Consider the following 25,373-nt stretch of genomic DNA (forward strand, 5'->3'; position numbering starts at 1 on the left):
TGAAAAACAATACTTAAATTCAAAAGCGTAATCCGTGGGCTCTCTGTTGGTGTTGTTTGCTGCCATATTACTTTCATTACCAGCGCACAGTGAATCTTGGGATAGGTTAGGCTGAAGGCAGTGGTGCAGTGTACTTTGTTTCTGTGGGTACACTGTGGAATGGTTGTCGATAAAGAGCCAGATTGCCCTCTTCTTTCACAGACTCAACTTTTTTCTACTTATTGTCTTGGTTCTAAGAATGCTACACATGATACTCTGTCTGACCTGTTTGATCCCAACTCTACCTCAAGGTCTCCCTTATTCCTGTCACTATGGAAGACACTGGAACATACAGTATGTGTCACTTCTGGTGGCCAACTATGGAAAAAGAGGTGGGGGAATATGGAGGACCCTTTCTTGTATGCACCCTGAGCAAGGTGCATACAAGATGTGACCTCCTTGTGTCTTGCTCTCACTTTCTCTGCCTCATTGTCCTTGGTAGGACATTTCTCTGGACTTTGTCATGGACCTTCCTCCCTCAGAAGCTAGTACTACCATTCACCAGGTGGTGGACAGATACTTCAAAATGGTTCACTTTTTTCTATTTCTGAAGTTACAATCTTCCAAAGAGATGATAAAGGCCTCACTTTATGATGTTTTCTACATCCATCAGTTTCCTAGGGATGTTGTGTCAGACAGGCGTTCTCAGTTCACGCTGGCTTCTCCCCTTTTCAGTGTGTTCATGGCTTCAATCGTCCATGCTCTCATTCATCAGCGTTGCCAGTGTCATTAGATTTGGAGGTGGGCCTGGCAAGTTCTCTTCAGGACACTGACATGGTACAAGAGGATGGCTGATCATGGTGGACTGGGCATAGGATCTGACAGTGAAATCTCCCAGGTTTGTGGGTCAATTTCCTGACTCAAAAGTGATCAAACCCGTTGCTGTGTATCTCAAACTTCCCAAGTGCTGCAGGATTCACGCCACATTCCATGTGGCCCATATTAAACGTGTTAGAGAGAACCTGCAGGTATCCACCTCCAGACCCCCTTCAACCTCCTGGATCATTGATGGTGGATCAATGTACATTGTCAAGCATCTCCTAGCAGTTCCTCATCATGCATATGGATATCAATATTTAGTTGACTAGGAGGCTATGGGCCTAAAAGAGGTTGTAGGTTTATTCCTGCGATAATCTGGTTGCTGAGCTCATTTGAGACTTCCACTGCTATCAACTCCCCCAACCTCACCCTGGGGGAGGGTACTGTCATGCCCAGCTCTGAGTCTTAGGTTATGTTTTCTTTATTTTTGATGCACCATTTCCTGTTTTTTTGTGTTACTCAAATTTCCTTGTGTCTCCTGCCAGTTTGACTGTCTGCCCTGCCTCGAATTGTTTCACTTGTCTCTCATTGTCCTCCCCTCCTCAGTGCATGTTGTTTTGTGCTCCCTTTCTCCAGTCCCAGGTGGTCCTTAGTCTTTGAGTCAAGTGTTTCAACATGTTCTTTTTTGTTTAGCCTTTGTAGGTTTAATGTTTGAAAGTGAAAGTTTTCCTGACTTCCATTGGCAAATGGAGACTTTAACCACTGAATCATGTATCTGTCATGTGCCTGAGTCATGCCTTTGAGTCCTCACCTCTGTGGTCATACAGTTGTTAAAGGCAGGAACCTGGGACTGTAACTGAAGCTTTGTCAGGACAGTGGTGGAGTCAACCCAGCAAGAGAAGCTGTATATTTTCACTTGAGGATTCTTAGTAGTGATGGGCTGGTGATATATGGTGGTGATTAACAGATGATTTATAGGATCAGTGACTTTTGGGAGCAACAGTCAAGTAAATCATAGCAGTGATGATCAGCTGACTAATGGCGGTAATGGACATGAGACTCATAAGTGTGAGCACCAGTTGCAACAATCGACAAATTGGACAATACTCCACATGGATTTATACACAATATAAATGTGGTGAGCCAGTTCCATCTGTTACTGAAGGCATTGAGTTGAAGCCCTAAGATCAAGAATAAACTTCTATAAATAAGTTTTGTTATGTCTTACAGACACTGTCTTGACAAAGAAGAGATCTTTTGAATGTTCCTTTCCTCTATGTTATTTTGTCCTGAGAAACACCCTTTATTTAATGGAATAAAAACATTAGCTTTCTGGTATCTTAGCTCACAGAGCTTATAGACCTGTTATTATGACTATTATTGTGAATGTTATGTCTTGAATGTAGCACAGGAAAATTACTGTGTGAGTGTGATTAGATTGTACAGTGAAGTTTAGACTGTCTGTAACTGTTACAGTGTAGACTTCAGTTTTTTAAGACTCACATTGAAAAGATGGTATCACTCTGCTACACTATGATGCCTATAACATTTAAAATGTTCAGTTTATGCCCATATTGATGTTGGTCATAGAGTAAACAGCCGAACAGGGTAATTCAAAAGTTAAAAACAGGATTAGGACACAGCAACAATACTGAGATGTAAAGAAGAAGTAAAAATGACTAGATAATAAACCAATGATATAAAGGAGCAAAGTTAAATAAAACCATAGTATACTTTGTGATAAATGTATGATTTGAGAAATGGTTCAGTAACATTAGTGGATGTCTTCTGGCAGATTGTTCCAGAAGCCCTGGGTCCTTGCAGAAAGGTCTCAGTCAATCTGGCCTTTCGACTCAATTCTTTGGATTCCACCACAGTTCAGTAACAACACAGCTGCCAGGCGATGCAGTGCTTTGAAAGTTTTATATATGATTCTAAAATAAAAACTGATAGAAACAGGCCAATGTAAAGAGGATAAAACAGGTGTATTGTGGTCTCATCTCACAGTTGCAGTTATTATAAACTTCATCAATTCACCCACAGTGATACCAAAATGTAAATCATTAATAGGATTCTGTATTTGTACAGTTAATTTAAAACATAATGAAACATTCAGAATGAAACTTTGAAACCTTGATTTATGGGACAGAAATGTTATAAAGGCAGAAAATTGATCAGTCATCAAACTGTGGAAGCTGATAATGACCTTTACTGCATCTTAGGTAGAAAAAAAAAATCTAACTTTAAATTCTTTCCAAGGATCAGATCAGAGAAATCACATGTCTACACTGTTATTACAGGAGAAATTATTGTTATTATTAACTGTGATAACATTAGTTAATTTTTAGACATAAGAAACGTTTGAGGTGTTTAGATATTTCTTTCATCTTTAGTCCATATATAATTGGATTACAAAGAGGATTATACAAAGATATTTGTAAAGTCATCATAAAACGTGCAATTTTTGGAACATCAGATTCCAATCTAGCTATAATGACGTCATACGTGCACAGCAAGGAAAAGTTAATTAAAACCAGCAGGTGGGGCAAACAGGTCTCTGCAGCTTTTTTCCTGACTTCTTTGCAACTTCGATACGTTACAATAAATATTTTAGTGTATGTAAAAACTATGAAGAGCATAGGAAAAAGTGCAACACTTAGCAAAATAAACACACCATATATGGTTATTGCAGTTGAACTTGCACAATGAAGTTTATAAATTGAATTATTACAAAAAATTACTTTCAAAGTAAAGTCACAGAGCTTTTGATTAGCGCTCATCGTTGCTGATGCCACAAGCTGGCAAGCAGGGAAAAGCCAAGCTAAAGCCAGAAAGACTTCAATCGTTGTTTTTGTCATGATAGTTGGATATTGCAGAGGTTTACATATAGACACATACCTGTCATAGGCCATGGCTGACAACAATAAGTATTCTGACCCACCTAAAGCATAGAACATAAAATACTGAAGAAGACAGGCTTTGTAAGATATAATCTGTTTTTCGGATAAAAAGTCAATCAAAAGCTTTGGGTAGATATTAGTGCTGAAAAGGACAGAGTTGATTAACAAAGCTGCAATGAAAATGTACATAGGTTCATGGAGGTTTTCATGAATCCATATCAGATACACAATAGTAGAATTACTGCAGATTATTAGAATATATGCTATAAAAAAGGTAATAAAATAAAGGTATCTGAATTTGTGAACATCCACATGCCCACCAAGAGTTATATATGTTACATTTAATTCTTCATCCATTAAAAAAGTTCAACATGAAATACTGATTTTGAAATAGGGATATTATAATAACAGGATGAAAATTGAAAAAAAGGTCTCACTTTCAAGAACATGTCTCTTTCTCACTCTAATCACAGTAATCAAACATTCACATAGTATATGCTAATATCTAAACCTCAGAAACTCAGAAACTGTTGACAGGCAGATAGTATAACATACACACCTAAATCACAAATAAGTAAAGAGGTTTCAGTTTGAAGATTGAGGTATGTCTATATTTGAATGGCTCATACATTCACAGTTACCTCAATTCAAAATGCACTTTGTATGTGTTCATCTCAGTAGCTCACAAAGAGCACAGTTTGAGTTTGTGAAATGGTTTTATCAGAAAGCTTCACCCTCCCTGGATCTCATTAAACTTTTCACAAAGAGTAATCAACATGTAAACAACTTTATCAAACTCTGGAGACTTGAATCCGCATGCGCTATGAAGCAGCACACTGAAATTTGTACTGGTCGGAGCTCTAATGTCCCAACCCAGCATCCACCAGGTTTTTACCATCTAAAAAAGTAAAATAAAAAGCTGAATGATAAGCTGACATCAATTCACTGACAAGATGGAAAGGGGAGAGATTTGGGCTCATAAATGCTGGTTGACAATGAAGCGATTATTGACGACACAGAACTCTACTCAGTGTCCAGGATCCATACTAAAACTGTATGGAAAAAGCTGAAAATGTTGTACACAAAAAAGCAGTCGGATTCAAAAAAGTGATACAGATACACGCCTTGATGCAATTTCACTTTATGAAGCACAATCAACTTGAAAATGTGTGAATTGTGGCAGTGTTACAAAAAACAAAGTCTAGCAGTTACATGGCTTTCCAAGATGACGATGTTTGAGAAAGCTGAATCCAAATTACTGCACAAGAACTTATAATTGAAGGCATTTGTCACTTTATCTAATACGCTTCTTGATAGGTAAGTAGTGTGGGGTGGCTGGCTGTGTGAGGTGACCATGCCAGCCAGGTGATGAAAGAATTTGGGTTTTCCTTTTCCTGGATGACTATGGGCCATGCTCCACACCGCGCAGTTGTTGCTGTACTTGATCAAGGATCACAATGCAAATAATTATTTTTGTGTCATCATTGGCATTTTGCAGAAATGTATGACCCGGGGTCCTCCCTCTCATTGCGTCAAATAAACTAAAATAAATATTGTATGGCATTTATTCTGTGACTGAAAATGCATTCTTCCAGTTTATGCTATCATACTCCACTTACTCCACAATAACACAATTAATTCATGGACTGACATAATGGTCCATCCTCTGGTTTCTTGGCCACAAGAAGTGGTTCTGCTGGGGTTCCTGCACATGAGAAGGGTTTAGTAGTACCTCATTCAACTGGATTTTAACATGAAACTTCAAAAACACCTCACCCTCTTGAACCTACCCGTCAAAAGGTGATCTATAGAAAAAAAGCAGTTTTGACACTAGAGTCACTGCTGAGACAGATCTCCTATGTGATCTGGTTTTAATGGATAATCTCAGATGTGATTTGGTGGTAGGTGGTTGATGCATGTCCTTAACTTCATGCTATTCTTGAAAACTCAGCCAGATGATGCCCTCAAAATGCCTATGGCTTTCAAGGGCTGCAGTTGGGTTAGGATGGTTTGGCCATCTACTCAGGTGTCCTCATGGATGCCTCCATTCTAATGTATTCTAGACAATCTTAATAGAATCTTGGGCTTCTCCCATTCAACAGTACAAGCATAACCAAAATGCTTGGTCTAACATCTCAGGTCACTTACAAAATTGATGGTGATGATCTTTGTACAAACCATCTTTCATCTAACTTGAGGAAAAATCAAATCACACCTTTGAGAAGGTTGTGTAGATATATTGATCATTTGATATTGTCCTTAGCCCTGTGATAGACTGGCGACCTGTCCAGGGTGTACGCTGCCCTCGCCCAATGTCAGCTGGGATTGGGTCCAGCCCCCCGGCGACCCAGTTTGGATAAGCAGTATAGAAAATTAATGTATGGATGGATATTTACTGTACCTAGAGAAGTACATCTATTTCAAGAACAACCCTTCTCCAGTCCCAAGTAAAACAGCACCATAGGAGAACAGCAGTTAGAACAGAAAATATCTATATTATATAGTTATTTCTATGGTGACAAACTTAATGTTGTACAGAGTAATTTTGTATTGAGGCACATGTCCACGTTAAAGAGATCAAACAATGCTGTGACTTCAGGCCTCCAGGGTTTGATGAAGTTCTTTACATATTAGACTCTATTTTTGTGGAGAGTTTAATGAGATCCATGGAGGTTGAAGCAAAATTATAAAACTTTCTACAGACTTAACCAGTTCACTTTCTGAATGTTGGAGATGAACATTCACCAAGTGCATTTTAAGGTCAGATGAAAGAATGAGGAACTCCAGTACAGTTTGGATGTTAGTAATATTGTAAAAGTGAGAGCTCTTTTTAATTTTCACTCATGTGTACTGGTTAATTAATCAGCCTGTTCTCTGACTTGACATTTATTATTATTAGGAAACATTAATGGACGATGAACTTAATGTAACATATATAACATTTGGTGGGCATGTGGAAGTGCAAAAATACAGATATCTTTATTTTTTGATCATGTTTACAGTGTACATTTTAATAATCTGTTGTAATTTCACCATTGTGTGCCTAATTTGGATTCACAGGAACCTTCATGAGCCTATGTATATTTTCATTGCAGCTTTGTTAATCAACTCTGTTGTTTTCAGCACTAATATCTACCCAAAGTTGTTAATTGACTTTATGTCTGAAAAACAGATCATATCTTATTCGGCCTGTCTCTTACAATTTTTTATATTTTATTCTTTAGGCGGTTCAGAATTCTTTTTGTTGTCAGCCATGGCCTATGACAGGTATGTGTCTATATGTAAACCTCTGCAATATCAATCCATCATGAGAAAAACCACTGTGAGTATTTTTCTGGGTTTAGCTTGGCTTGTACCTGCTTGTCAGACTGCAGTGCAAGTTATACTGAGTGCTGATATGAAACTCTGTAATTTCATTTTAAATGTAATTGTTTGTAATAATTCAATTTATAATCTCCACTGTACCAGTTCAAGAGCACGATTTATATTTGGTGTTGTTGTCCTGACAAACACTGCACTTTTCCCTCTGCTCTTCATACTCTTTACATACACCAGGATACTGATAATATCCTATAGAAGCTGTAAAAGTGTGAGGAAAAAAGCTGCACAGACCTGTTTACCTCACCTGTTGGTTTTGTTTAGTTTCTGCTGTTTATCTGCATATGATGTTATTATAGTTCGACTTAGGTCTGAATTTCCAAAAACTGCACGTTTAATTATGACTTTACAAGTGATTCTGTATCATCCTCTCTTCAATCCAATTATATATGGACTGAAAATGAAAGAAATCTCAAAACACCTGAAAAGGTTGTTCTGTTAAATCAAAGTGATGTGATGTATTCAAAGTGGTGTAACAGTAACAGTGGTGTGAGCGATGTTAATGTACAGTCACTTTTCTGTCTACCTTGGAAGATATTTAGTGTGAGCATTTTGTTTCCATGCTGTAAAGATGTTTGTTACTATTCTTCACAGGAACAGTTAATTGAATCTTCAGTTTGAACAATATAATAACAAATTAATGTAGTAAAGTTATTCAAAAACATGTCTTTTTTAATGTCATTTGCAGCTTTGTTAGTCAGTCATGGACAGTCTAGCTGTCTGCAGAGGGAGGATGTCTCTGAATTGTCTCTCACAAGCTTTATCTAATTTTTCTTATATGTTGAGTTAGTTGGGTTTTTTACCTCGTCTTGTTGTATGAACTGAGTTTAAGACTTTTGTTACAGTGGGCATGCAAAGCCCATTGACAACATTTATGTGATACCAGGCTATTCACCTTATGTTCCATGGTAACATGGATGTCAGTGGAACACTTCCAGTTGTGTCTGAACTCCTGGTTGTCACCCTAAGTTGTGTAACAGGAGTTAATTACAGATACGTCTGCACTGTTAGCTTGTTCTAAATTAAAAATTTTTTAGTATTATGTGTCCAGTAAGAGGGTGCCATAATAATTCAAAGAAACAATGGGAATTTTTCCAGCAGGAATGTTTTGAATATCAAACTCAACAACAGTCTAAGAGGAGCTCTGTACGACCTGGATCAACCCCCAAAGGAGGACAAAGCTCTAGGACTCTGGTTGGTGGCTATGAACCTGAAAAACCCACCCAAATGTATCTATCGACTCTTCAGGTACATTTGGTTAGCAGCAACATGACTCTATAAGACCATGATGCTTGAGAAAGTGAAATCCAAATTACTGGACTAGAACTTTAATTTGAAGTCATTTCTCAGTGCATCTGATCAGCTTCTTGATGTTAAAGTATTGTGGGGACTACTGAAAGGTGACTGTGTGAGGTGATCATGCCAACCAGGAGATGCAAGAGTTTGGGTTATCCTTTTCCAGAATGACTATGGGCCATGTTCCAAATCACCCAGTTGATGCTGTACTCGATCAAGGATCACAATGCAAATAATTCTTTTTGTGTCATTCTTACCATTGTGCAGAAATGTGTGACCCAGGGTCCTCCCTCTCATCGTATCAAATAAACTAAAAATAAACATTGTATTACATTGATTCTGCCAATGGTGCAGACATATCCAAAGTGCATGCACTTAGGCCAACATGTAAGGTCGCTTATAAAATTGATGGGTTTGTACGAATGACCATCTCTCATCTTACTGGAGGAAAAGTCATATTACACCTTTAGGAGGGTTACTGATAATTTGATATTGTCCTGCAAGTGGCCCTAGTTACTTTATCTAGAGAAGTACATCTGTTTCAACGAACAACCCTTCTCTAGTCCCAATTAAAACAGCATCATGGGAGAACAGCAGTTAGTACAGAAAATATCAAGTTATTTCTATGGTGACAAACTTAATGTAATATAGGATAATGTTGTATTGAGGCACATGTCCAAGTTAAAGAGATCAAACAATGCTGTGACTTCAGGCCTCCAGGGTTTGATGAAGTTCTTTACATATTAGACTCTATTTTTGTGGAGAGTTTAATGAGATCCATGGAGGCTGAAGCAAAATTATAAAACTTTCTACAGACTTAACCAGTTCACTTTCTGAATGTTGGAGATGAACATTCACCAAGTGCATTTTAAGGTCAGATGAAAGAATGAGGAACTCCAGTACAGTTTGGATGTTAGTAATATTGTAAAAGTGAGAGCTCTTTTTAATTTTCACTCATGTGTACTGGTTAATCAATCAGCCTGTTCTCTGACTTGACGTTTTTTATTAACGAAAGATTAATGGAGAATGAACTTAATGTAACATATATAACTCTTGGTGGGCATGTGGAAGTGCAAAAATACAGATATCTTTATTTTTTGATCATGTTTACAGTGTACATTTTAATAATCTGTTGTAATTTCACCATTGTGTGCCTAATTTGGATTCACAGAAACCTTCATGAGCCTATGTATATTTTCATTGCAGCTTTGTTAATCAACTCTGTTGTTTTCAGCACTAATATCTACCCAAAGTTGTTAATTGACTTTATGTCCGAAAAACAGATCATATCTTATTCGGCTTGTCTCTTTCAGTTTTTTATATTTTACTCTTTAGGTGGTTCAGAGTTTTTACTGTTGTCAGCCATGGCCTATGACAGGTATGTGTCTATATGTAAACCGCTGCAGTATCTAACTATCATGAGAAAAACCACTGTGAGTATTTTTCTGGGTTTAGCTTGGTTTGTACCTGCTTGTCAGATTGCAGTGCAAGTTATACTGAGTGCTGATATGAAACTCTGTAATTTCATTTTAAATGGAATTGTTTGTAATAATTCAATTTACAATCTACACTGCAAGAGTTCAAAAGCACGATCTATATTTGGTATTGTTGCCCTGACAAACATTGCACTTTTACCTCTGCTCTTCATACTCTTTACATACACCAGGATACTGATAATATCCTATAGAAGCTGTAAAAGTGTGAGGAAAAAAGCTGCACAGACCTGTTTGCCTCACCTGTTGGTTTTATTTAGTTTCTCCTGTTTGTGTGCATATGATGTTATTATCGTTCGACTGGGGTCTGAATTCACAAAAACTGCACGTTTAATAATGACTTTACAAGTGATTCTGTATCATCCTCTCTTTAATCCAATTATATATGGACTGAAAATGAAAGAAATCTCTAAATACCTGAAAAGGTTGTTCTGTTAAATCAAAATGGTGTGATGTATTAAAAGTGATTATAAAGTTATAGTGGTGTTAGTGATGTTAATCTAAAATGTGTCATTTCTTTTGTAATAATAACAATTCTAGTGTGAGAAGAGTGTAATGATCCTTGAAAGGTATTTATTCTGAGGAATTTTTTCATGATGTAAAGATGTTCATTACTATTTCTCATGGAAAATGTGAGTGTTGATGGTTGCAAAAGCTTTAGTTCATGTTGGGGTTCAGAATTTATGTTATATTTTTTATTGTCTCCAGGCAATTTCTTATTTCTGCTACTGCAATGATGCAACATACATACAAGCTGGTGAAGTTTTATTTGCTATAAAAATAATACACATGATGTAGCAACACAATTAACACAGGAAGTTAAGTAAAAACAATTCTTGACTTTGTTAGTTATCAAATTTTGTGTAGAAGAGAGCTAAGTATTTTAAGAGGATAATGATGCTTTAATCCCATTTCGACCCAGAGGGTCTGAATTTTTCCCAAGTCTACTGTTTTTCTGTCACAGGTGTCAAGTGTGTCTGAGTGCACAGGAGTAGTGTAGCTGAAGGGATCCAGTGTAGACACTGCAGACTGTGAAGGATGTTCAACATAATCATGAAGGAGTCTGCAGATGTGTTCCTGTGCAAAGGAGAATTCCCAGGAGAGTACATCATACACATGTGCCTGCCTTCTTTTCCTCTTCGAGTTTGATGTCAGACTTGAACCCTTGTAGGCTTATTATACTGTCCTCATCAGTTCTAGAAGAATCACATCTCCAGTACCTACCAAATCTACGGTACCCTCAGTACCTACAGTACCGTAGAAAAACAAGTGCCATCAGAATTTTACCAGTGACATGGTACCAAAGTATCAGTTCTTTTGACATTCCTTCTGGGATGTAACAGGTGCAAGATCCCATTTATGCTACGCAATTGCTAATAACAGGAGGTTGGTGCCATTTTATGATTTATGGCATTATCACCAAAGCTTAAACTGGATGAATGAGTGTGGCGAGACTGTGAGTGACCCACTGGATCTACACAACAGATTGCACGACTTGCACTACTTGCTTCTCACATCGGATGACATCACTCCAAAACTATTTGGAGCCCAATACTTTGATGTCCTGGATTAGCAGTCAGGCTACTGAGATATCAAGTTGACACACACAATATTCCTGCTGAAAAGCAGAACGACAGGATTTCCCTTCAAAGTGACAATGGCAATAGACAAATTCCAAAGAAAAATCAGAGACATATGACGGACTCAGTGACATAGTAGCGATAGTGGATGCTATACTGGGTTATAACAGAACCAAAGAGGAGTGTGTCACCAGTCCTTTCACCATATTGAAGGGCAAAAACAATTGTGGAATATTTCTGAATCTGGAGAAAAGTTTAATATGTGCATTGTAAGTCAACCTTTTGAATACAAACCGACGTGAGATAGCATACAACCACGTGCAAAAGAAAATCCAGGTGATCTATGAGATGACTCCACCAAAGGAGAGTTGTAGACAACCTTAGGCATGTCAATTTACATTTATATTTACTCATTTGGCAGATGCTTTTATCCAAAGTGAGTTACAAGTAATGGACATCACTAAAGCTTCAGTGCAGTAGGAAACTGTGGCCTACAAAGTACTACATCTATTTAATAAGTGCAAGGAGATCAAGTAAAGAACTGCACCTTAAGTGCATAGTAAGTGCTAGTTAGGTTGTTAGGGCGTAGCCTTAGAAGAGATAAGTCTTCGAGAGATTCTTGAAGATAGAGAGGGATGCCCCTGCTCTGATAGACTTCAAAAGCTTGTTCTACCATCTGGGAACACAGACTAGAACAGTCTGGAGTGAGACTGTCTTTTGTGTAGGAATGGTAATGCCAGAAGACATTTCTTGGAGGAATGCAGTGGCCAAGAAAGAGCATAAGGGCAGGTGTGAAAACAGTGATCACACTCGGGTGCAGACTAAAACAATCACGCCAAGACCCTTTCAAGGAAATGGTCTAGGTCCTGTCCCAAACGATCTCTGGAGCGGTTCGTTTATGGTGTGAAAGAATTCTGCATTTAATCCAATTCAACTAGTAGGTGAACTCACAGGTTAGAGCTGGACGATTAGATGAGATGTTATCATGTCACATATCATGTATCATGTCACTGTATATCCTCATTATTAGATCTATCCTTCTCAAACGTCTTACACCAGCACGTCTTCACTCAGTCAGAATCTGTACAGCTTTATGACGATGCACTGGAGCAAATCTGCATTCTGTTGTTAGCTAGTATGTAGGTAAAATGCCCAGATACATATTAGAGCTGTGAAGACATTTTATTTCTGATGCTGATCCATGTTGCATAGGGGTCACAGTCCAGAATGCAGGACCTTCTTCATATGTTTACATTCCTGCTTATGCCAGACAATTTGACCAATAAGCAGAGTGAACATTCTCACGTGGTTTTAGTGATCCGTTTTGATTCACTTAAGTTTTTCTCTGTGTGAAAGCAAACCAAACCAAGGGGAAAATTACAAGTTTATAAACTCATCAACTAAATCGGACCAGAGCAAACACACTTCAGGTGTGAAAACGCCCTACAGCTGCATGGTTGAGTTAAAATAGATGGGTGCAGACCCAGAAGTCACTCTGGAAGCAGGATTAGTGAATTTGATTCAGGTGGGTAAGTGTAGTCAGTGTAGGTCGATGGGTAGTGAAATGAAATGTGCCCTTTTGGGCTGATCGAATACCAGATGGGCTGCCACATTCTGGACCATCTGCAAGGGTTTCACCAAGCGTGACGGGAGGCCAGTCAGAAGAGCATTGCAGTAGTCAAGGCGAGAGACCGTGGCCTGGACCAGGAGCTGGGTGGTGTACTGAGTCAGGTAAACCAGATTTTTTTTATGTTGTATAGAGCAAAGTGGTATAACAGGGCTGACAGTGACAGTACTTTGCTGACTACCAGGTCAGGTCCTCCTGTCCTATAGACGTGGGCTACTTGACCCGTGAAATGGGTAAAGCCTGTAGGTGGATGCGTCCCTAATGAGTTTTGGTGGCAGCTTGACTCTTAAAAGTCAAGATGTTCCACTGTTTGGGACCTAGCTCTGTACCCTAATGACACAGATGGTGGAAGTCAGCCGAGACATAATCACACAGCATCCACACACCATCTCAGCTCGCCAAGGAAAACAGTTGTTTATTTATTTTACACTATCTACCTCTTACCTTTTCTTTGATAGAGGTCTTTGGCAGTGGACACATAACAGACATTTTCATAATAAAGATACCTTTATCCCTTATGAGAGTGACAATAATGCCTACACTTGGATCACAATATTGAATTTCATCCAAGAAGACCACAATGTTGTATAATACAGCATAAGTCAAGGTAAAAGAGGTCAAACAACACTGCAACTTAAGGCCTCCAGGGTTCTTTACATATTAGAATAGGATCTATTTTAGTGGAGAGTTTAATGAGATCCATAGAGGCTGAAGAAATCTAATAAAAACATGCCACAGACTTAAGCACTTTCTGATTGCTGGAGATGAACATTCACCAAATGCATTGTAAGGTCAGATGACACTTTGTTACAGGTTAGATGTTAGTAATTTTGTGAAAGTGAGAACTTTCTTTGTTGTAATCAATTTTCCATTAATGTATACTGTTTATGTAATCTGCTTGCTTTTTTTACTGAACGCTTACTTAAAACAAGATTAATGGATGATGAGAATAATGTGACATATATAACTCTTGGTGGGCATGTGGAAGTGCAAAAATACAGATATCTTTATTTTTTGATCATGTTTACAGTGTATATTTTAATAATCTGCTGTAATTTCACCATTGTGTGCCTAATTTGGTCTCACAGAAACCTTCATGAGCCTATGTATATTTTCATTGCTGCTTTGTTAATCAACTCTGTTCTTTTCAGCACTAATATCTACCCAAAGTTGTTAATTGACTTTTTGTCTGAAAAACAGATCATATCTTATTCAGCCTGTCTCTTTCAGTTTTTTCTATTTTACTCCTTAAGTGGTTCAGAGTTTTTACTGTTGTCAGCCATGGCCTATGACAGGTATGTGTCTATATGTAAACCCCTGCAATATCCAACTATCATGAGAAAAATAACTGTGAGCATTTTTCTGGGTTTAGCTTGGCTTGTACCTGCTTGTCAGATTGCAGTTCCAGTTATACTGAGTGCTGATATGAAACTCTGTAATTTCATTTTAAATGGAATTTTTTGTAACAATTCAATTTACAATCTACACTGTGTGAGTTCAAAAGCACGATCTATGTTTGGTGTTGCTGCCCTGACAAACATTGCACTTTTCCCTCTGCTCTTCATACTCTTCACATACACCAGGATACTTGTAATATCCTATAGAAGTTGTAAAAGTGTGAGGAAAAAAGCTGCACAAACCTGTTTACCTCACCTGTTGGTTTTATTCGGTTTCTCCTGTTTGTGTGCATATGATGTTATTGTAATTAGAGTTGTGCATGATTTTCCAAAAACTGTACATTTAATTATGACTTTACAGGCAGTTCTCTATCATCCACTCTTCAATCCAATTATATATGGACTAAAAATGAAAGAAATCTCTAAACACCTGAAGCGGTTGTTCTGTCAAACCAAAGTTATGTGATGTATTAAAAGTGATTGTATGGTAACAATGGTGTTTGTGATGCTAATGTACAGTCATTTATTGAAACAATCTTTTTTTTTGATAGTTTGATACATATTGAGTTGGCACTGGTAAGGCCCTGTGTTTGAACTCTAAAGTCTGATGACTAAAACCTTTGCCTTTTTGACTTTTATATATTGAGAAAAGAAGATCCTGCACACTGCTCTTGCTCAGCATCACAGTTTAATGATCTTAATCATTATCAAGATCCTGATCACAATCTTGATGAGGAATTGACATAATATATAATTTATAAGGGAGAGACCACAACTACCACCTAATGGTTGTATGCCTTTGCCAACCTGCTAGGTTGCAGGATATATCGTCAGTCTCTCCTTCCTGAGTTGAATCATGGCCAGTGTTTTTGAAGAACATGATGTCACAGTGAAGTTGACCTTTGACCATTTCAATATAAAATGTCATCATGTCATAATTTTATCATGTTAGAAATTTGTGTTAAATTGTGTGATAAACCAAATTCTAATCAATTCATCCTTGGGTTCAAGTGAATGACTGTGCCAGATTTAATGGCATTACCTTTGGGGGTTTCACTGATAAATTGCATTCACAAGAACGTGAAGTCATTTTGACCTTGAACTTTGTCCACCAAACCAAGTTCATTTTTGAGTCCAAGTGAATGTTTGTACCAAATCTGAAGAAATTCCCTCAAGACTGTCTCAATCACATTCAAGAGACCAAATCTGTGTTTTGTGAGGTCACCATGACCTTGACCTTTAACCACCAAAATCTAATCACGTCACTGTGGAAAGCGCAGAGACATAAAATATCACTCGTCCTTGGCTGATCTAGAATCAATCAGTGAGAACCTTGCGGAACAGGACAGCAGAGAACACTGTCAGGACTGACACCAGTCACAGCACTTTGCTAACTACAGGATCAGGTCCATCTCTCAAACACAAAGACGTACTTGACCCATGACACTGGTAAAGCGTGTAGGTAGATCAGTGTCTTTCAATCCTTTTGGCAATAAGCCAGATACAAGTGATGTTTTGGAAAAACCCTTTCTGACAGTGGATCCCTGCTTGGGCAGTCTACTTCCTGTGATGGGTTTCATGGATGCATCCCTAATGTGTGGCAGCTGGGCTCTGAACAGTCCAGATGTTCCACACTTTAGGATTTGGCTCGATACCTTAATGACAATAACTGTAGAAGTCAACAATGCAGACATACCTTGACAACATTCACTCAGTCCAACATCTCAGCTCACCAGTTCTTCCCCAGTTCTATCTTTCCTCTAACCTTTCTTTGATAGAAGCCTTTGGCAGTGGGACATAGATGGGTGATTTGGCTAAAAGATCATATGACTGTCTTTTTGAGTAGAATCCAAGAAGAATCCACGATCTGAATCAGGAATCTGCATCTTGTTTCCACTCAATTCCACACAATTTTATTTTGATAATCATGACTGGGAATTGTGATTCGTATCTTTCTATGATGATTTTTCTTAGTTCATAAGGAGAATTTGGACAGCACTGTTATTAATTTGTAAGGTGCTAAATATTTGTTTTGATTTTAAACTTCAGTCGCTGCTAACCAGCTAGCCATAGCTCGTCTTGCATTGTGTTTCCCTGCCTGCCAGCAAAGCTCTGGGACCGCAGATGGACTGTAACTCCACCGTCAAAACTGCAGCTGGCGATGGTGGTTCCTCTTCTGCTTAGGTGAAGAACTGGTACATATGCCACTACACCAAGCTTACCGAGGCAGCAGAGCAGAACAAGCACTGCCATCGCCAGGTGGAGTTAGTGGGCTAGCTGTTGAACAGTTAACAGTGAGCTGGTTGGCGGCAATTGAACTTTTAAAATTAAATATCAGAATATAGCACCTTTTAATGAGGCGATCTGTACAGTTCATTTCAAATGTAAATCATACACCAAAGTAAGATAGCCAACAATATCAGATCACCAGATCGTCCACCCCTAGTGGGACACATAGCCAACATCCGCAAGAGAAGCCACCTTTATTCCTATTGTAAGTGGCAACACTACCTACACTTGGACCACAATCTTGAATTTCATCAAAGAAGACCATAATGTTGTATAATACTGCATAAGCCCAAGTAAAAAGGTCAAACAGAGTTCAGGCCTCCAGGGTTTGACGAAGTTCTTTAAATATAAGAATCTATTTTAGTAGAGAATTTAATGAGATCAATGGAGGCTGAAGCAATATTATAAAAACTGAACGTTGGAGATGAAAATTCACTAAATTAATTTTAAGTTCGGGTATCTGTGAATGAAGAAGACACTTCAGATTGTTATGGTGAGATTTCTTTTTTAAATCATTCATCGTGTACATTGGTTACGTGCCTGAATACCTGCCTGTATTATGACTGAACATTTAGTTTTACAAAGCATTCATGGATGAGTTAAATGTCCGTGAAGGTCATTGTAGTCGTTGAGTACAGAAGTTGAAGGCAACTGGGCTTCAACTGGGGGGGGGGGGGGGGGGGGGGGGGGGGGAATAAGTGATTCCACTTATTCAATTTGCTGTCTGCAATCCACGGTTTGTTTGATCTTTATGCTTCCACACTGGCACCAGCCAGGGCCGGAGGCATTATGTTTTTGGGTTGTCCTTCCATCCATCCGTCCCATTCTCATGAACACGAGATCTCAGTAATGCCTTGAGAAATTCATCAAATTTGGCACAAAAGTTCACTTGGACTCAGGGAAGAACTTAGATTTTTGTGGTCTAAGGTCAAGGCGATGGTGACCTCAAATTAGATTTTGGTGGTCAAAGATCAAGGTCAGTGTGACTGCACAAGACACTTTTGAGCCATAATTCAAGACTTCACATGGCAATTATGACAAAATTTCACACTACTGGTTAATATTTTAGATGATTCAGGATAAACAGGGATGTAACCTGAAACTAGTCTGAGTGTTGGAGACAATTTTTTGTGAAAAGTCTCTTTTCAACTAAAGTTTTCATGCTAGCTTGGTCGTAGCTAGTTGTAGCACTGGTTGGTGGGAATATACTTTGACCAGACATGCTTGTTTTCAACTTTCTCTAGCGCTCTGAGCAACTTTACAGAATCTGGAATTCAAAGTGAGAGTTTTAACTTATAAACGTGTGTCACAAGGAAAAAACTTATCTACACTGTGCACATCTCACTAGCACACCCCTGTTGTTTGAAAGTTTAATGAGTCCTTAGAGGATGAAGCAATCTACGATAAACTCTCCACAAGCTCAAACTGTTCATTCTGGGTTTTGGAGATGAACGTACATCAAGGTAATTTTGAGGTCTGGTATCTGTGAATGAATAACATACTCCAGTAAAGGTTATATGTTTCTGTAGCCATAAAAGTCACACGCCTTCTTTGAATTATTATTAATGTACATTGGTTACGTACTGTTACCTGCCTGTTTAGTTAACATTTAGTTTTACAAAGCATTCATGGATAATGAGTTAAATGTTACATACATAACGCTTAGCGGGTATGTGGAAGTTAATAAAATTGATTATGTTTACAGTTTATATTCTAATAATCTGCACTAATTCTACTATTGTATACCTAATCATGATTCACAAAAACCTCCATGAGCCGATGTACATTTTTCATTGCTGCTTTGCTACTGAACTGTGTTCTCTACAGCACTACTATTTACCCAAAGCTTCTGATTGATTTTATATCAGAAAAACGGATCATATCTTATTCAGCCTGCATCTTCCAGTTTTTTATATTTTACTTTTTAGGCAGTTCAGAGTTCTTACTGTTGTCGGCCATGGCCTATGACAGGTATGTTTCTATATGTAAACCTCTGCAATATCCAACTGTTATGACAAAAAAAGCTATTGTTATTTTCCTGGTTTTTGCTTGGCTTGTACCAGCTTGCCATATTGCTGTCCCAGCAATAGTTAGTGCTGAAACTAGACTGTGTAACTTTACTTTAAAGGGAATATTTTGCAACAATTCAATTTACAGACTTCAGTGTGTAAGATCATGTTTAAGTACTACATATGGTATTATCGCTTTATTAGATCTTGTAATATTTCCTATGCTCTTCATAATTTTCACTTATACAAAGATACTCATAATATCGTATCGAAGTTGTAAAGAGGTCAGGAAAAAGGCTGCAGAAACCTGTTTACCTCATCTATTGGTTTTAATCAGTTTCTCCTGTTTGAGTGCATATGATGTCAGTATAGCTCGAGTGGAATCCAACTTTCCAAAAACAGCACATTTAATAATGACTCTCCAAATAGTTTTGTATCATCCTTTGTTTAATCCACTCATATACGGGCTCAAAATGAAAGAAATTTCTAAACACCTTAAAAGGTTGCTCTGTCCTGCCAAAAACATCTGATGTATTAACAAAGATTTCTAATGTACAGGCAATTCTTCTGAAATAATAACAGAGATGTTCTTGAATGGTATTTTCACATTTGTTTCCATGACTCTCTATTGTTCGAGATAGAAACAATCAAGAGTATCTTGAAGTTGAAGTTACATATAGTTGAAGATGAAGTTCATATTGACCAGGTACAGATGTCAATGTTTAAATTTTTTTTTTGTAATTTATAGACTCAGGTCAGGGGACCTTCATTGTCATGGTTACAATAATAGGGAATAGGTTAGGGAATGGTATTGGTATTGTAAATAAAAAATTTTGACTTGCAGTTGGAAACATTAAATGAACAGTAATCCCCTATGTTAAAGTCTGACATTTTGTTGACCCATCGATCCATCCATTCTGACCTCTCCACACAAACTTTGTTTACCTACTGTATAATAACATTAATTTCAATCCTGAATTCTTCCTTTGCTCATGTTATTATTCTTATGGCCACAGGAAGCCTTTGCCACTTGAACATAAACATACAGATGAGTTACAAATTAAAGGAAAAACCTGAAAATGAGCAGACAAACAGAATAACACCCCCATCAATAGGTCATGAAAGGTCACAGGACAGTTTGATGAATATGAAAACGACGTGAGTGGCCTTCACTGTCACCTGAATTCCTTTAATTTGTCACCTGTATATTATTGATACACCACTCTCCGTGCTGGCCTCTAACCACTTTTTAGTTTTGGAAAAACAGTTCCACTTATTACATTTTTAATTTTGGTGGTGCAGTGGTTAGCACTGTCATCTTGGGTTTGAAACCAGGGCCTGGGGCCTTTCTGTGTGGAGTTTGCATGTTCTCCCTGTGCCTGCGTGGGTTCCCTACAGGAGATGCACTTCAGGTAAATTGGAGATTCTAAATTGCCTGTAGATGTGAATGTTTGTTTCTATATATCAGCCCTGTGATAGATAGGTGTTCTGTCCAGGGTGTACCCCACCCTAGCCCAATGTCAGCTGAGATTGACTGCAGCCCCCCACGACCCTGTCTGGATAAGCGGTATCCACACACTGCTACAACATCCATCCATCCTGTAGATGGATCCAGGATCCATCAAGGCAAATGTATTAATCACTCTGCTGCAGTGAACAGGGCACACTGGCTGGAAGGCTTGAAGTTATTGTTACTGGTGCATCTTGCATCATCTGTTTCCCATGTGTTCCTGCCCTTTGTGTTTCCCTTTTAAGGAAACAATGCCTGCCATGCTTGTTTGAGAACTGGACCATGGATCAATTGTAGTCTTAATTCTTAATTAATCAAGTGAAATTTAATGGCAGCAGGCTATGCCTTTTTCCAAGACTGAGCAGTGACTGTACAGTCACTTTCTCATCTGCAGTCAGTTGGTGGAAAGAAATCCTGTTTTTAACAAAAAACTGCAACACCTACAGATTAAGATCCTTTAGGCTGCTGTTGCATGCAGACCAACCCACCCCTACCCCTCCAGATTCATGTAGTTGATTCAGTTGGCTGAAACATGGGCAGTATGACCTAGTGTCACACTTGTACGGCCAAATATCACAAATGTTGCCAGTGGGCTTTACAGGCACACTGTAAAAGCAGTCTTGAACTCAGTCCTGCATTCCTAATAAGGCTAGGTACAAACCCTACATTAATATAACATTTACTGTTTCCATGACGAGTAGTAAAGAGGATCTTTAAAGTTTAGAAACAAATCTTTACATGAAATACCTTCCAGAGATTAAAACATTGAAATCTATGCATTACAGATGAAATGACTGTACATTAGCAACACTAGCACCACTGTTACTGAAACATAACTTTTAATACATCACATCAATTTTGTTTGACGGAACAACCTTTTCAGGTGTTTAGAAATTTCTTTCATTTTTAGTCCATATATAATTGGATTGAAGAGAGGATGATACAGAATCACTTGTAAAGTCATTATTAAACGTGCAGTTTTTGGAAATTCAGACCCCAGTCGAACTATAATAACATCATATGCACACAAACAGGAAAAACTGATTAAAACCAACAGGTGAGGTAAACAGGTCTGTGCAGCGTTTTTCCTGACATTTTTACAGCTTCTATAGGATATTATCAGTATCCTGGTGTATGTAAAGAGTATGAAGAGCAGAGGGAAAAGTGCAGTGATTATCACAGCAAAAACACCAAATATAGATCGTGAGCTTGAACTCACACAGTGGAGATTGTAAATTGAATTATTACAAAAGATTTCATTTAATGTTAAATTACAGAGTTTCATATCAGCACTCATTATTACTAGAACTGATATAAGACAAGCAGGTACAAGCCAAGCTAAACCCAGAAAAATACTCATAGTTGTTTTTCTCATGATAGTTGGATATTGCAGAGGTTTACATATAGACACATACCTGTCATAGGCCATGGCTGACAACAGTAAGAATTCTGAACTTCCTAAAGAATAAAATAAAAAAAACTGAAAGAGACAGGCTGAATAAGATATGATCTGTTTTTCAGATAAGTAGTCAATTAACAACTTTGGGTAGATATTAGCGCTGAAAAGAACAGAGTTGATTAACAAAGCTGCAATGAAAATATACATAGGCTCATGAAGGTTTCTGTGAATCCAAATAAGGCACACAATGGTGAAATTACAACAGATTATTAAAATGTACACTGTAAACATGATCAAAAAATAAAGATATCTGTATTTTTGCACTTCCATGTGTCCACTGAGGGTTATATAGGTTACATTAAATTCATCATCCATTGATCCTGTCTAATAATAATAATCAAATAAGAGAACAGGCAGATTAAATAACCAGCCTACATGCGTGAAAATTAAAAAGAGATCTCACTTTTACAATATTACTAACATCCAAACTGTACTGGAATTCTTCATTCATACACAGACACCTGACCTTAAAATGCACTTGGTGAAAGTGAACTGTTTAAGTCTGCAGAAGGTTTTTATAATATTGCTTCAGCCTCCATGGATCTCATTAAACTCTCCATGAAAATAGATTCTTATATGCAAAGAACTTCATCAAACCCTGGAGGCCTGAAGTCACAGCATTGTTTGACCCCTTTAACTTGGATGTCTTGGACATCTCTTTAATGTCTTGGATATGAAAGTTTATCACTTTGGAAGTAAGGTTAATGTATTTCCTAGTCATTTTATGTTTGTTTGCTTTAATTGATGTAGTATGAAATTAATTCCTTCTGCCACTTGAACCACAATCCTTAATGAACAACATTAAACAGTATGTCCATAAACTTCCTCCAGGTGCATCTCTTCCTCCTTACATGAATTTCAATATAGTGGTCTAAGTGCATACAGTGCTACCACTGAGTCAGTTGACTCAGTATGCCACCCAGCTCCATGGTTATCGCTCACCTTGACTCCTGTAATGACCTTCTGGTGGGCCTCCCTTCACACACACTGAAACCCTTACAGATGGTCCAGCCCATCTGTTCTTTGATCAGACCAAAAGGGCACATGTCACTCTACTACTCATCAGCCTACACTGGCTACTCATGGCCACCCAAATCAAATTCAGGTCACTAATGCTGCCTTCAGAGTGACTTCTGGGTCTGTACCATCTACTTGAACTCAATTATACTGGCTGATGCTCCTTCTTGGCCACTGTGTTCCTCCAGGGAATGTCATCTGGCATTTCCATCCCTGTACAGAAGGCAATACCAGTCCAGACTATTCTCATTTGTGGTTCCCCAGTAGCAGAAAAAGCTACCAAATACTATCTCTACCTTCAAGAATCTCTTTAAGACTCATCTCTCGCAAAAGCATCATCTCTTCTAACACCTCTAACACCCTAACATGCCTAACTAGCACTTACTATGGACTTTCAGTCCACTTCTTTATCTGATCTTCTTGTACTGCTTGAAGAAATATACACCAAGATCTCCTACTACACTGAACCTTTAGTTTGTCTCTCACTTGGATAAACACATCTGCCAAATGAGTAAATGCAATGTATTGTAATGTAATGTATGTCTGTCTCTTGACATGTGGTCATGTCAGATTTTAGTTCAAACAAACCTCTGTTCAAAAACAAATCTGAACCTTCCCTCGTCCAAGAACAACAGGCACATTTCCAAGTTACCTTTTTTTGCCAAGATCCTACAAAAAGTGATGCTCTGCAGTGTACAGCTGTCTTAGATGAGCACAACGGTTTTTTACAAGTTTCTGTTGGCTGCTTTCATAAGATGCAGCTTGTCTCCAACCATCTGTTAATGCAAGCGAATGTTCTGTATTGGTATCATTAGATCTCAGCAATGCTTTTGATACTGTGGACCACTGTATATTAGTTGAGAGGCTCAGGCAGTGGATGGCGTTCTCCTCATACCTGTCAGACAGGACTTTCTCCATTACAATTCAGAATTATGCCCTTTCAACTCAGTTCTCTGTTTTGTGGTGTTCCTCAAGGTTCTGTCCTGGGCCCACTTGCATTATATTTACTTCCTTTTGGACAGATAAGTATGCTATGCAGACCATATTCAATTAAACATTTATGTGAAGCCTCAAAATGTTTTAATTATATCTGTTCTACTAAATTTCCCTGACTCCATAAAATATTAGATGGCTGATACTTGTCCACAACTTAACTCTGACAAAGCAGTTCATTCTTTCTCTCTCCTCTTCCTCTTCACTTGTCCAACCTCCACCCTTTATCACTGTCACATCTAAAGAGAAAAACTGTCCTACATTTAGCAACTCAGTTTCTTCTGTAAATATATACAGTCCTAACATTTTGTATCTGTAGCTGCATTAAAACTAGACAGTAGTAGACAGAAGAATGTAGAGACAGCATGTGCATAAATAAATTGCTGATGCCACCTATAGCTTCAGGCCATTAAAGTTTGATGACGAAGCTGATAGCTGAGGAGTTAATGAGATCCACGGAGGGTAGAGGAGTCGTATAAAATCTTTTCACTGACTCACTCAATTTATTTTCCTACATCTGGAGATGAAAATGCATTGAATGGTCAGGTATCTGAATGAATGAAACACATTATGCGTACATGAAATCGTTATAGCGAGACTTCTATTCTCGTTTTTTATGCATGTTGTACAATCTGCCTGTTAATGTCTAATTTTTAATGGATGGCAAATTAAATGTAACATATATAACTCTTAGTGGGTATGTGGAAATGAACAAATACAGATACATTTATTTTGTGATCATGTTTACAGTTTATATTCTAATAATCTGCAGCAATTCAACTATTGTGAGTCTTATCTGGATTCACCAAAACCTCCATGAGCCTATGTACATTTTCATTGCTGCTTTGTCACTGAACTCTGTTCTTCTCAGCACTAATATCTACCCAAAGCTTTTTATTGACTTTTTATCTGAAAAACAAATCATTTCTTATTCAGCTTGTCTCTTTCAATATTTTGTATATTACTCTCTTGCTGGTTCAGAGTTCTTACTGTTGTCAGCCATGGCCTATGACAGGTATGTGTCTATATGTAAACCTCTGCAATATCCAACTATCATGAGGAAAACAACAGTCAGTATTTTACTGCTTTTAGCTTGGCTTCTACCTGCTTTACATGTTATGGTGGCAACTACACTGAGTGGTAATAGAAAGCTCTGTAACTTCAGTTTGAAAGGAATTTTTTGCAACAATTCAGTCTTGAAACTTCACTGTGTGAGTTCAAGAGTTTTATCAATATATGGTTTGGTTGTTTTGCTTAATGTTGCACTTGTTCCTGTGCTTTTCATACTTTTCACATACACAAAGATATTTATAATATCGTATCGAAGCAGTAGAGATGTGAGGAAAAAAGCTGCACAGACCTGTTTGCCTCACTTGTTGGTTTTAATCAGCTTCTCCTGTTTGTGTACATATGATATCATTATAGCTCGACTGGAATCAGATTTTCCAAGAACTGTACGTTTAATAATGACTTTGCAAATGGTTTTGTATCATCCTCTCTTTAACCCAATCATATATGGACTGAAAATGAAAGAAATCTCCAAACACCTCAAGAGGTTGTTTTGTCAAGTCAAGCAAGGCTAAAGAATGTTCATTAACTGTCATGATCATGCAGACATGTGATTCCT

The 25,373-nt window shown here is 37.9% G+C and overlaps 8 protein-coding genes across 9 annotated transcripts in view; 5 read left to right on the forward strand and 3 right to left on the reverse strand.

Moving 5' to 3' along the window:
* The window catches only part of LOC139614818 (olfactory receptor 11A1-like), a 101,988-nt gene that overhangs the window by 50,068 nt on the left and 26,547 nt on the right, over nt 1-25,373 (reverse strand). The window lies entirely within an intron of this gene.
* Nucleotides 3,126-6,775, reverse strand: LOC139614834 (olfactory receptor 6N2-like). The gene has a single exon (XM_071472462.1). It carries the CDS (start codon nt 4,053-4,055, stop codon nt 3,132-3,134), a length of 924 nt encoding a protein of 307 aa, XP_071328563.1. The 5' UTR covers nt 4,056-6,775; the 3' UTR covers nt 3,126-3,131.
* Nucleotides 6,607-7,518, forward strand: LOC139614837 (olfactory receptor 6N2-like). Its single transcript, XM_071472466.1, has one exon. It carries the CDS (start codon nt 6,607-6,609, stop codon nt 7,516-7,518), a length of 912 nt encoding a protein of 303 aa, XP_071328567.1.
* On the forward strand, nt 8,873-11,844 carry LOC139614836 (olfactory receptor 6N2-like). Its single transcript, XM_071472465.1, has one exon. The coding sequence runs from the start codon at nt 9,392-9,394 to the stop codon at nt 10,301-10,303; it is 912 nt and encodes a 303-aa protein (XP_071328566.1). The 5' UTR covers nt 8,873-9,391; the 3' UTR covers nt 10,304-11,844.
* On the forward strand, nt 12,257-16,345 carry LOC139614830 (olfactory receptor 11H2-like). The gene has a single exon (XM_071472458.1). It carries the CDS (start codon nt 14,009-14,011, stop codon nt 14,933-14,935), a length of 927 nt encoding a protein of 308 aa, XP_071328559.1. The 5' UTR covers nt 12,257-14,008; the 3' UTR covers nt 14,936-16,345.
* Nucleotides 16,831-19,300, forward strand: LOC139614838 (olfactory receptor 13C2-like). The gene has a single exon (XM_071472467.1). It carries the CDS (start codon nt 18,530-18,532, stop codon nt 19,295-19,297), a length of 768 nt encoding a protein of 255 aa, XP_071328568.1. The 5' UTR covers nt 16,831-18,529; the 3' UTR covers nt 19,298-19,300.
* LOC139614828 (olfactory receptor 6N2-like) lies at nt 21,125-23,432 on the reverse strand. The gene has a single exon (XM_071472455.1). The coding sequence runs from the start codon at nt 22,049-22,051 to the stop codon at nt 21,125-21,127; it is 927 nt and encodes a 308-aa protein (XP_071328556.1). The 5' UTR covers nt 22,052-23,432.
* On the forward strand, nt 24,403-25,362 carry LOC139614831 (olfactory receptor 6N2-like). The gene has a single exon (XM_071472459.1). The coding sequence runs from the start codon at nt 24,403-24,405 to the stop codon at nt 25,327-25,329; it is 927 nt and encodes a 308-aa protein (XP_071328560.1). The 3' UTR covers nt 25,330-25,362.

This window comes from Trachinotus anak, unplaced genomic scaffold (assembly GCF_046630095.1).
Source record: "Trachinotus anak isolate AG129_WGS33_773 ecotype Australia unplaced genomic scaffold, CSIRO_AGI_Tana_v1 ptg000039l, whole genome shotgun sequence".
Classification (NCBI taxonomy): Eukaryota; Metazoa; Chordata; class Actinopteri; order Carangiformes; family Carangidae; genus Trachinotus; species Trachinotus anak.

Coding starts and splice junctions, on each gene's coding strand:
- LOC139614836 (XM_071472465.1), top strand. CDS start 9,392: ATGGAGAATGAACTTAATGTAACATATATAACTCTTGGTGGGCATGTG.
- LOC139614831 (XM_071472459.1), top strand. CDS start 24,403: ATGGATGGCAAATTAAATGTAACATATATAACTCTTAGTGGGTATGTG.
- LOC139614828 (XM_071472455.1), bottom strand. CDS start 22,051: ATGGATGATGAATTTAATGTAACCTATATAACCCTCAGTGGACACATG.
- LOC139614838 (XM_071472467.1), top strand. CDS start 18,530: ATGAGCCGATGTACATTTTTCATTGCTGCTTTGCTACTGAACTGTGTT.
- LOC139614830 (XM_071472458.1), top strand. CDS start 14,009: ATGGATGATGAGAATAATGTGACATATATAACTCTTGGTGGGCATGTG.
- LOC139614837 (XM_071472466.1), top strand. CDS start 6,607: ATGGACGATGAACTTAATGTAACATATATAACATTTGGTGGGCATGTG.
- LOC139614834 (XM_071472462.1), bottom strand. CDS start 4,055: ATGGATGAAGAATTAAATGTAACATATATAACTCTTGGTGGGCATGTG.